Source organism: Ylistrum balloti, unplaced genomic scaffold (assembly GCF_031769215.1).
Source record: "Ylistrum balloti isolate Yb309-2 unplaced genomic scaffold, AGI_CSIRO_Ybal_v1 Utg370510, whole genome shotgun sequence".
In the NCBI taxonomy this organism is placed as follows: domain Eukaryota; kingdom Metazoa; phylum Mollusca; class Bivalvia; order Pectinida; family Pectinidae; genus Ylistrum; species Ylistrum balloti.
In genome coordinates this window covers 153,385-166,696 of record NW_026782329.1, presented here as the reverse complement: position 1 = coordinate 166,696, position 13,312 = coordinate 153,385, and the positions used below count along the sequence as shown (strand labels likewise).

The window sequence follows — 13,312 nt, the reverse complement described above, 5'->3', positions numbered from 1 at the left end:
ATATTTACTGTATCATTAGACAGATGGTTTACAATGTAACCGAGTCTATAAATATTTACTGTATCATTAGACAGATGAACAAGTCTATAAATATTTACTGTATCATTAGACAGATGAACAAGTCTATAAATATTTACTGTATCATTAGACAGATGGTTTACAATGTAACCGAGTCTATAAATATTTACTGTATCATTAGACAGATGAACAAGTCTATAAATATTTACTGTATCATTAGACAGATGGTTTACAATGTAACCAAGTCTATAAATATTTACTGTATCATTAGACAGATGAACAAGTCTATAAATATTTACTGTATCATTGGACAGATGGTTTAGAATGTAACCAAGTCTATTAATATTTGATGTATCATTAGACAGGATTTACAATGTAACCATGTCTATAAATATTTACCGTATCATTAGACAGATGAACAAGTCTATAAATATTTACCGTATCATTAGACAGATGAACAAGTCTATAAATATTTACTGTATCATTAGACAGATGGTTTAGAATGTAACCGAGTCTATAAATATTTACTGTATCATTAGACAGATGAACAAGTCTATAAATATTTGATGTATCATTAGACAGATGGTTTAGAATGTAACTAAGTCTATAAATATTTACTGTATCATTGGACAGATGGTTTAGAATGTAACCAAGTCTATTAATATTTGATGTATCATTGGACAGATGGTTTAGAATGTAACCAAGTCTATTAATATTTGATGTATCATTAGACAGATGAACAAGTCTATTAATATTTGATGTATCATTAGACAGATGAACAAGTCTATTAATATTTTATGTATCATTAGACAGGATTTACAATGTAACCATGTCTATAAATATTTACCGTATCATTAGACAGATGAACAAGTCTATAAATATTTACTGTATCATTGGACAGATGGTATAGAATGTAACTAAGTCTATAAATATTTACTGTATCATTGGACAGATGGTTTAGAATGTAACCAAGTCTATTAATATTTGATGTATCATTAGACAGGATTTACAATGTAACCATGTCTATAAATATTTACCGTATCATTAGACAGATGAACAACTCTATAAATATTTACTGTATCATTAGACAGATGGTTTACAATGTAACCATGTCTATAAATATTTACCGTATCATTAGACAGATGAACAAGTCTATAAATATTTACCGTATCATTAGACAGATGAACAAGTCTATAAATATTTACTGTATCATTAGACAGATGGTTTACAATGTAACCAAGTCTATAAATATTTACTGTATCATTAGACAGATGAACCAAGTCTATAAATATTTACTGTATCATAAGACAGATGAACAAGTCTATAAATATTTACTGTATCATTAGACAGATGGTTTACAATGTAACCAAGTCTATAAATATTTACTGTATCATTGGACAGATGGTTTAGAATGTAACCAAGTTTATTAATATTTGATGTATCATTAGACAGGTGAACAAGTCTATAAATATTTACTGTATCATTAGACAGATGGTTTAGAATGTAACCAAGTCTATAAATATTTACTGTATCATTAGACAGATGAACAAGTCTATAAATATTTACTGTATCATTAGACAGATGAACAAGTCTATAAATATTTACTGTATCATTAGACAGATGGTTTACAATGTAACCATGTCTATAAATATTTACCGTATCATTAGACAGATGAACAAGTCTATAAATATTTACCGTATCATTAGACAGATGAACAAGTCTATAAATATTTACTGTATCATTAGACAGATGGTTTAGAATGTAACCAAGTCTATAAATATTTACTGTATCATTAGACAGATGAACAAGTCTATAAATATTTGATGTATCATTAGACAGATGGTTTAGAATGTAACCGAGTCTATAAATATTTACTGTATCATTAGACAGATGAACAAGTCTATAAATATTTACTGTATCATTAGACAGATGAACAAGTCTATAAATATTTACTGTATCATTAGACAGATGGTTTAGAATGTAACCAAGTCTATAAATATTTACTGTATCATTAGACAGATGAAGAAGACTATAAATATTTACTGTATCATTAGACAGATGAACAAGTCTATAAATATTTACTGTATCATTAGACAGATGGTTTAGAATGTAACCAAGTCTATAAATATTTACTGTATCATTAGACAGATGAACAAGTCTATAAATATTTGATGTATCATTAGACAGATGGTTTAGAATGTAACTAAGTCTATAAATATTTGATGTATCATTGGACAGATGGTTTAGAATGTAGTCTATATGTAACCAAGTCTATAAATATTTACTGTATCATTAGACAGATGAACAAGTCTATAAATATTTACTGTATCATTAGACAGATGGTTTAGAATGTAACCAACTCTATAAATATTTACTGTATCATTAGACAGATGAACAAGTCTATAAATATTTACTGTATCATTAGACAGATGGTTTAGAATGTAACCAAGTCTATAAATATTTACTGTATCATTAGACAGATGAACAAGTCTATAAATATTTGATGTATCATTAGACAGATGGTTTAGAATGTAACTAAGTCTATAAATATTTGATGTATCATTGGACAGATGGTTTAGAATGTAACCAAGTCTATAAATATTTACTGTATCATTAGACAGATGAACAAGTCTATAAATATTTGATGTATCATTAGACAGATGGTTTAGAATGTAACTAAGTCTATAAATATTTGATGTCTCATTGGACAGATGAACAAGTCTATAAATATTTACTGTATCATTAGACAGATGAACAAGTCTATAAATATTTGATGTATCATTAGACAGATGAACAAGTCTATAAATATTTGATGTATCATTAGACAGATGAACAAGTCTATAAATATTTGATGTATCATTAGACAGATGAACAAGTCTATAAATATTTGATGTATCATTAGACAGATGAACAAGTCTATAAATATTTACTGTATCATTAGACAGATGAACAAGCCTATAAATATTTACTGTATCATTAGACAGATGGTTTAGAATGTAACCAAGTCTATAAATATTTACTGTATCATTAGACAGATGAACAAGTCTATAAATATTTGATGTATCATTAGACAGATGGTTTAGAATGTAACTAAGTCTATAAATATTTGATGTATCATTGGACAGATGGTATAGAATGTAACTAAGTCCATAAATATTTACTGTATCATTAGACAGATGAACAAGTCTATAAATATTTGATGTATCATTAGACAGATGGTTTAGAATGTAACTAAGTCTATAAATATTTGATGTATCATTGGACAGATGGTTTAGAATGTAAACAAGTCTATAAATATTTACTGTATCATTAGACAGATGAACAAGTCTATAAATATTTACTGTATCATTAGACAGATGAACAAGTCTATAAATATTTGATGTATCATTAGACAGATGAACAAGTCTATAAATATTTGATGTATCATTAGACAGATGAACAAGTCTATAAATATTTACTGTATCATTAGACAGATGAACAAGTCTATAAATATTTGATGTATCATTAGACAGATGGTTTAGAATGTAACTAAGTCTATAAATATTTGATGTATCATTGGACAGATGGTTTAGAATGTAACCAAGTCTATAAATATTTACTGTATCATTAGACAGATGAACAAGTCTATAAATATTTACTGTATCATTAGACAGATGAACAAGTCTATAAATATTTGATGTATCATTAGACAGATGAACAAGTCTATAAATATTTGATGTATCATTAGACAGATGAACAAGTCTATAAATATTTACTGTATCATTAGACAGATGAACAAGCCTATAAATATTTACTGTATCATTACACAGATGAACAAGTCTATAAATATTTACTGTATCATTAGACAGATGAACAAGTCTATAAATATTTACTGTATCATTAGACAGATGAACAAGTCTATAAATATTTACTGTATCATTAGACAGATGAACAAGTCTATAAATATTTACTGTATCATTAGACTTTGATTTGAGAAATAAAAAGATTATACAGAATTAAGTAGGTTTGTATTACAACTGTCATAAAGAATGGGTATATATTGAAAGTATCAAATGGATTGTGAAGAATTTGTACTGATAGAGACAGGTAAGCGCTAAAGAAATACAGTACTTATGTAGATGTAGAAGTATTTATAAAGTCTTAATATTCATTTACATTGTGACTTTACAGAATCCTATATACAGACACTGGGGACAGTATCATGAAATACAATACTATTTATGAAGTCACAGCATGTATATGGTATATATGGATGTTGAAGAACCTTGTGATCATAAATGGAATGCTGTAGACTAACAGACATTATAGGAATCTGCATCACATAGTATCACCAGTTATAGATGTATTGATAACTTACTACCAAGATCAAATCTGTTTTCTGTTTTTTTAATAGAATGACGAAAGGATGGACGACAGACGCTGTGGTATGACATAGTAAGTTCACTGTTGTAGATTATAAACATGTTTCTTTATATCATTTCAAACTCCAGTTTAAGAACTTTGCAAAAGAGTATTTTCAGAACATGTATATTACTATAATGACATAATTATCTGATCTTCTTACTGAATAACTTAGTATAATTCATGGACTACGATATCTCTTTCTTTAAGATATAGATCAATCAGAATTAATAAGTCAATTCTGGGTCATGAAAGCTTCAGACAAAATAATGGTAAAAGACCCTATGTTTGCGTAGGAAAATAAAACTTTGAATAAGGACCTGAAAGTTCTAGCTATTGAACATTACACAAGACAGAGATGTTGAAAGCATTATATCAGTTAACAGGTAATCTGTTGTAGAATTACTACATTTACACTCAGGAGAGACAAAGCTAAAAGTAACTAATATATTCCATAGAGAACTCACAACTTTGCGCTGGAACACATATTTTTTTCTCTGAAATTTTTCAAAACATTGCAATATCTGGGAAAGAATATACAACATATTTAAATGAAGAAAAAAGGAAGACTACAATTTCACAAGCATAAAAATACTACAATATAGAACTGAACACTGTCTACAAAGGTTCACATACAAAGCATAAACATTGGTGTAAGACAATGATAATACAAACATGCTTTTTGTATATCTTTATAATAAGTCATCCAAGAGGGACCTTCATGCCCAGCATCATTTGATCTTTATTTGTTCATTAAAAGTTAAATTTTTTCCTTTCCATTCTCTTCTTTCCTTTGTTTTTACTCTTATTTATATGGAATTTGATAAATCCTGTAAAGAATTAGACAGTAATTTTCAACTGCCAAATCAAAGATGACTTCCTGACAGTCATTCCTCTATTCTGATCTGTCTCAAAATCAAATGGGCAAAACTAGGGACTAATGGAAACCTATAATAAAGATTGAGAAAGATCCATCCAGTGTTTCTGAAGAAATGTCAATAACAATTTTCATTGTCAAAATCTAGGATGGCCACCTGTCAGTCAGTTTTTCTGACCATTCCCAAAATCAAAGGGCATAATTACCGTAAAAACCTGCATAATGTGTGCACCAACGTAATGTGTGCACCAACGTAATGTGTGCAGGTACTTTTTGGGGCTGAAAATGGTAAAAAAAGCTTTTACTTGCATAATGAGTGCACCCAAATATTCAGTCATAATCAATCTATTGGAGTAAAAGAAATGGATCTCGGAATGTTCAGATAACACGTCAGACCAACGATATAAGTCCAAAACCTGAATGTTTTCACTTCAAAATTTGTTTTCATCTCATTTACTGACTTTCAATAACCTTCTGTTTAATCAAAGCCTAATGTTTGTGCATCTTCTTGTTTTCTTTGACATCAGACATGTCTTGCTGTCATTCACTTACCAATTATCCCTAATTTATCTTATGTACACAAGTACTTGTCTTCACACTAGCTCTAATTAACAGTGTTCAGTGTTGAAATCACAGGTACAAGTCATCTGCCTATTCGTGACCAAACCAAAACCAAAATACGATCTCCTCAAGTCATTTTTTCTTTCATGTCTTGCTGTCACATTGAGCACCGCAAACTGACATAAATTGAGGCCCCAACTCTGTATATGTAAGCAATCGGTATATGGAGCATGGAATGGAATCACAAGAAATGTACTATAGACATGCATATGTGTATCGTCAAAAGAAGAACAGCGTTTCATTACACAGTTTCTTAATAGTTGAACAGGAAAGTGTTTTAAAAGATAATCCAGTTATAATTGACACATTTTTTAATGTCCCAAACAGGCCACTGTCTTTGCTGATCATCAGTTTTCTGTCTGTCTAGTTGCTATCGCTTTTTTTAAACACTTCTTCCAGATTTTGCATGATATTGACTCCGATCGTTTGCAAATATATATACAGTATTTATCTTATTTATTATTTTTGTTCATAAAATAAATCGCCGAATCCTATTTGTGTCAGTTTTGAATACCGGATAATCCTGACAAACAATGATGGCAGACTCACAGTATCTTTAATTTTTCCATTAAAAAAAACTTCAAAATCCTATAGCTACATCACATGCTCACCCCCAACCTTGGACACTGATTTTCTCAAACATTACTGCGCACATTATGTGGGTTTTTACGGTAGGTATTAAGTGGAACCTACTTATGAAATTTAAGGTGATCCACCCAGGACTTCTAATGAAAGGATAACACAAATTGTTTATGGATGACAAATGGACCAAGGATGTAGGGCATTTAGAAAAGCTCACGATCTCATAATGGTGAACTTTTAACAAGTCTTCAAAGTAGAGAGATTCTACAATCAGATCCATGCATATAGGACATCAAATTTCACCATCTCACACATGAGAAGAGAAAACATTTCAGCCAGTCACCAATATCTGTTCAGACAGTAATGTAGGTTACATCAGATTAATGTCAAAGATGCCGTGAGAGAAGACTTCTTGCTACAGACCACTAGTATTCTGATCCATCGAGACAAGCACCACTTCTCTAAACTTACCTGGTCCTCTGTCTCCCTTCTGGCACTGCATAGCCAAGTCTTAGCTCCAGTTAACTGGCAATGGAGATAACGAACACTCCACGTAGCCAAGGGTCGGTGGAACAGGCCATCCTCCACTGGGGTAAGAGTCAGGTCATTACAAAGGGACAGCACAAAGGAATCAGCTAGAAGCTCTGAGCCAAGCTGCTTGTTGAACGACATCCAGTAACAGATGTTGAATCTATGCAGGTTTACTGATGTCTTGATTGTCCTGCAATGAAAATGCCATACAAGGACTGCACATAGATGCATATACAAAAACATTTTATTGGCTTTATTGAATATTTACAATATTTTATGAATTTATATAAACATGTGGACCATTTCATACCTCAAAATAATCAATTTCCTTTCAAGTTCAGCTATGGAATATTTCTTCATTAATTAAAAAAAAAATTTTAAACTCAAAATAACAATTAAGTAGTCTTACTTGTAGTGTCGGGTAAGCTGTGGTTTGCGAGGCCTTATAACATTGAAGTAAGACCCTCGACGTATGGGGCGAGTGACACTCGCAAAACACATCTTGATTTTGTCCAGAAATCTGAGTGTGCTTGCGTAGAAGAGGCAACTTGGAACATTCAGTGTGTTCTCCCTCAGTGGTTTGGTGTCCAGAGATATGGACACATTCAGATTCTTGGATCGGAAAGCTCGGAATGAATCATGCTCCTGTAATGTAGTAATTGATATCTAAATACACGGTTTCCAAAATATAATGATATGAATTAGTGTTTGGTCGCTCAAATTTTTGGTTGTGCAAACTTTTAAATAGTGTAATTAAAAGAAAGTTCATAACTTTAACAGGTATTTGAATGATATGTTTTTTTTTATCTGAAATGAAAATCTAACCATTTACTCCCTTCAATCTTTACAAGAAGTCAGCTACTTTGTACTAGACAGCTGGTATATCACATTTCATCTTCAGCTTGACTGAGGCATACATCTTACTTCATACGACAAGGCTAGACATACTAAAACATATCACTTACTTCATGTGAGAAATCCGGTACTTTGTCAGGGGCACAGGGCATTACAGCATGGTGGTCATTAGGGTCTCCATGGCACAACCATTCCAGTTTGTAACTATGAAACAGTCAATGACAACATGTTAATATATATGTTTATAGTAAATCATACACATTGTCCTGTTCTGAGTAAGGTAAATCATACAAATTGACCTGTTCTGAGTAAGATAAATCATACAAATTGTCCTGTTCTGAGTAAGGTAAATCATACAAATTGTCCTGTTCTGAGTAAGGTAAATCATACAAATTGTCCTGTTCTGAGTAAGGTAAATCATACACATTGTCCTGTTCTGAGTAAGGTAAATCATACAAATTGTCTTGTTCTGAGTAAGGTAAATCATACAAATTGTCCTGTTCTGAGTAAGATAAATCATACAAATTGTCCTGTTCTGAGTAAGGTAAATCATACAAATTGTCCTGTTCATAGTAAGGTAAATCATAAAAATTGTCTTGTTCTGAGTAAGGTAAATCATACACATTGTCCTGTTCTGAGTAAGATAAATCATACAAATTGTCTTGTTCTGAGTAAGGTAAATCATACACATTGTCCTGTTCTGAGTAAGATAAATCATACAAATTGTCCTGTTCATAGTAAGGTAAATCATAAAAATTGTCTTGTTCTGAGTAAGGTAAATCATACACATTGTCCTGTTCTGAGTAAGATAAATCATACACATTGTCCTGTTCAGAGTAAGGTAAATCATACAAATTGTCCTGTTCTGAGTAAGGTAAATCATACAAATTGACCTGTTCTGAGTAAGGTAAATCATACACATTGTCCTGTTCTGAGTAAGATAAATCATACACATTGTCCTGTTCTGAGTAAGATAAATCATACAAATTGTCCTGTTCTGAGTAAGGTAAATCATACAAATTGACCTGTTCTGAGTAAGATAAATCATACAAATTGTCCTGTTCTGAGTAAGGTAAATCATACAAATTGTCCTGTTCTGAGTAAGGTAAATCATACAAATTGACCTGTTCTGAGTAAGATAAATCATACACATTGTCCTGTTCTGAGTAAGATAAATCATACACATTGTCCTGTTCTGAGTAAGATAAATCATACACATTGTCCTGTTCTGAGTAAGATAAATCATACACATTGTCCTGTTCTGAGTAAGATAAATCATACACATTGTCCTGTTCTGAGTAAGATAAATCATACACATTGTCCTGTTCTGAGTAAGGTAAATCATACAAATTGTCCTGCTATGAGTAAGATAAATCATACAAATTGTCCTGTTCTGAGTAAGGTTAGATATTGGTAATCTATTCCAGTACTACACCAAAACTTACTTAAAAATACAGGTACAATATACCAGGACTGTTATTGTTACTAGTGATACTGTTACTGAAATCTATCTGAAAGTTCAGCCCAATATCAATGTAACAAAGATTGCATTGATAACAAGTTTACATCAAAGGGTAAGTGAATAAATTAATTCTATTTTTAACACTGAAAGGAGAAATGTACAGATTTACAAGAAGCATGATAAATAACTAATCCTTTATCATTCAGATTGGAAGATAGAGAATGTATCATTCTGAACACTCTGTCACTTCATTAAAACCAGTATATCATTTTGTTTTTAACTATATCCAACCCTCAATCTCAGTTCTATACAGTAAAACCTGTCCTTATCAGACAAAGCTTAAATCAAGTTCTGTGTACATTATCAACCCTCAATCTCAGTTCTATACAGTAAAACCTGTCCTTATCAGACAAAGCTTAAATCAAGTTCTGTGTACATTATCAACCCTCAATTTCAGTTCTATACAGTAAAACCTGTCCTTATCAGACAAAGCTTAAATCAAGTTCTGTGTACATTATCCAACCCTCAATTTCAGTTCTATACAGTAAAACCTGTCCTTATCAGACAAAGCTTAAATCAAGTTCTGTGTACATTATCAACCCTCAATTTCAGTTCTATACAGTAAAACCTGTCCTTATCAGACAAAGCTTAAATCAAGTTCTGTGTACATTATCCAACCCTTAATCTCAGTTCTATACAGTAAAACCTGTCCTTATCAGGCAAAGCTTAAATCAAGTTCTGCATAATTTGACAAAAAAGGCAGCTCTTTCTGAGTGTTCTGAGTGACTTACCAAAGTTTGAGGTTTGGCAAGTGCAACAGTTTACAGTCATCATACTTGGATGTAGTCCTTGCAGAAATGTCAAAGTCTCCCAGCAAGACAAAATTGGCTGTAATTCAATTAAAAAAAAAGAGACAATTACTATGTATTTAATCCAATACTTTGTCGTTGATAACTAGCATTAAACAACATTTATCATTGAAAAGCTACAACTCCCAACACAACTTTTATTTACCACTGATCCAAACAAGACAGACTTTAACCAGGACTTTACTTGCTATTGGTCCAATCAAGACAGACTTTAACCAGGACTTTACTTACTATTGGTCCAATCAAGACAGACTTTAACCAGGACTTTACTTACTATCTGTCCAATCAAGACAGACATTAACCAGGACCTTTACTTACTATTGGTCCAATCAAGACAGACATTAACCAGGACTTTACTTACCATTGGTCAAATCAAGACAGACTTTAACCAGGACTTTACTTACTATCTTTCCAATCAAGACAGACTTTAACCAGGACTTTACTTACTATTGGTCCAATCAAGACAGACATTAACCAGGACTTTACTTACCATTGGTCAAATCAAGACAGACATTAACCAGGACTTTACTTACCATTGGTCAAATCAAGACAGACATTAACCAGGACTTTACTTACCATTGGTCAAATCAAGACAGACATTAACCAGGACTTTACTTACCATTGGTCCAATCAAGACAGACATTAACCAGGACTTTACTTACCATTGGTCAAATCAAGACAGACATTAACCAGGACTTTACTTACCATTGGTCAAATCAAGACAGACATTAACCAGGACTTTACTTACCATTGGTCCAATCAAGACAGACATTAACCAGGACTTTACTTACCATTGGTCCAATCAAGACAGACATTAACCAGGACTTTACTTACCACTGGTCAAATCAAGACAGACTTTAACCAGGACCCTTACTTACCATTGGTCCAATCGAGACAGACTTTAGACCAGGACCAATCCATGAATTCAGTGGTGTTGTAGGGGTCAAATGAGGCATGGTACAGCCAACTCATTTGTTCCACAGACATGAAAAATCGACCATGTAGAAGAAGGCGTATCTTGTCCCAGATTGGAAGCGGACGACTGGGGTCTACTGAGGGTTTATTGATAAGGTCAAGACTGATATTGTATTGAGCTATAGCAGGTTCCCAGCATGCTCCATAGGCCATCACCCAACTCTTCACATCTGGACAGAAACATGTACACAGTCATCATACTCTGTGTATCAGTACAATAAGTTAATCAATGTTTTAATGCTAATTTACTATATTCTATTCTAGTATTCTAGATCATGAGAGTGACAATAACACAAGGCCAAACAAATTATTATCCTTGTTTATCAATAATTAATAAAATATATAAAGGGTATTGAAGTACTGACCACAGCTAAAGTCGTGGTAGAATTTGAGGGTGGGCAAGTTCCTCTCCACCTCCATATTACCCCATGGGTCCTCCACCTCTACAACACACTTCCTCTTGGCTGAAATAACATTCATTTCAAGTTATACTCACATATCAACAAACATATTATAAAATCATCAAGGCAGTCCCTTTATAATACAAATATGCAAATTAAAAACCATACATTGTGTTATTTACATAAGGGCAAAACTTCATAAGGAAAAAAATTAGTATTTTTTTTATGAATTTAAGGTAGTTTTAGAAAATTGAAAATAAAAACATTCAGGTTGAGTTTTTCAACAATCCTATTACACAGGAGGATTTCATCTAAATGAGTGACAATCTAATTATAAAAAAAAATACATGTTAATCATGACTGAAAGAAAACAACACAAAATGCTGACATTAGAAACTCGTACAGACAAAAGAAAATTGAACAATTGTAATATTTGTGATTTTGATAGGATTGCTAATTTTGCATAATATAGAGTAAAATGCAAAATTTAACGTTAATTATCAACAACAATCAGTGTATTTTTGACTGAACCAAGTCAAAACTCGTGGTACAAAATTACTTTTTCCCCACTATATTTTTCACTAGTAAGTACTTGCTTCTGCATCGTTAACATTACTTCTAAAATCTTATTTACAGTTACTTATCAAGATACCAGGAATATTCTCTCACTAGTATTCAATTTTTTTAAATTTGTTTGCAACATGTGTACACACCTTGTACCAACATGGCGCCTAAAACAATGAAGAAATTCACATCTCTGCTACCTACCTCTCCTACTGCCATCCTGCTCCGCCCCAATTAACCGACCCCAAAGTCCCATGTCCTTCACTTCCAGCATAGGATGAGGATAGTCACGCATTACTACTTTCCACAGACTCAGGTTAAAGTTCACATAACGACACCAAAGGGTAACAAATTCTAAGCCCTCCTCAGGATAGGGACTGTTAACAATGTGAAGAACAAGGGTAACATATACGTGTAATGAAATCTCTGTTTTATCCAATTTTGGTGTCATTGTTTGTGGGTTTATAATATTTACATATTGCAAAATATATCAAACTTAAGTGAAATTATTGATAATCCTTACACCTCTTTGTGAAATTACTTAATCTGCTTCAAAAATTGTACACGACATGGATATATATTTACATGTTCCTCTACATAATACCTAGTACATCATACTCTACCTCTGATTGTCAATGTCCCTCATTTGTCTGATAACATTCTCCTTCCCATGGAACGATTTATCAGCATAAGCAAGGATTTCAACATCTTCCATTAGCCAGGTGAAAAGCTTGGTTCTCATTGGCGTTGTTTTATACAACAGGCGAGATCGCTGCAAGTAAATGTCACTGCTTTTCTTGTCCAAGGAATCAAATAATTCCTGTACACGGTCAGCTGAAAATCAAGATAAAAGATCAACATCAATTAGAGACGTATATTGATAACTCTCTGTAAGAACAAATCAAGAATTACTAAAAATGAACTTTATTTTTTGTACTCAAAGTTTAATGTGTAATCACTTTTTCGTAATTAAGTGCATTGAGGAATTCACACATCTACAATAATTGTAATATAAATAACATACAAAAACAGATATTAGTGTAAATAATGTAAACATTATTTCAGAACATTTTCTTCAGGTTGGTAATGTCAATAGAAAAGAAGTTCTTATAACACAACCAGTAAAAGATTGAAGTGTGACATTTCCATGACTACA

The 13,312-nt window shown here is 32.0% G+C and overlaps 1 protein-coding gene across 1 annotated transcript in view; it reads right to left on the bottom strand.

The window, feature by feature from the left end:
• LOC132555672 (protein hobbit-like) overlaps positions 1–13,312 on the bottom strand; it is a 65,557-nt gene that overhangs the window by 26,883 nt on the left and 25,362 nt on the right. The window contains exons 26-33 of the mRNA XM_060220025.1: positions 12,780–12,990; positions 12,361–12,533; positions 11,557–11,655; positions 11,095–11,361; positions 10,139–10,235; positions 7,996–8,089; positions 7,440–7,675; positions 6,971–7,220 (exon numbers count right to left, since the gene is read on the bottom strand). Of these exons, the coding sequence (XP_060076008.1) occupies positions 6,971–7,220; positions 7,440–7,675; positions 7,996–8,089; positions 10,139–10,235; positions 11,095–11,361; positions 11,557–11,655; positions 12,361–12,533; positions 12,780–12,990 (1,427 nt within the window). The remainder of the gene's footprint in view (positions 1–6,970; positions 7,221–7,439; positions 7,676–7,995; positions 8,090–10,138; positions 10,236–11,094; positions 11,362–11,556; positions 11,656–12,360; positions 12,534–12,779; positions 12,991–13,312) is intronic.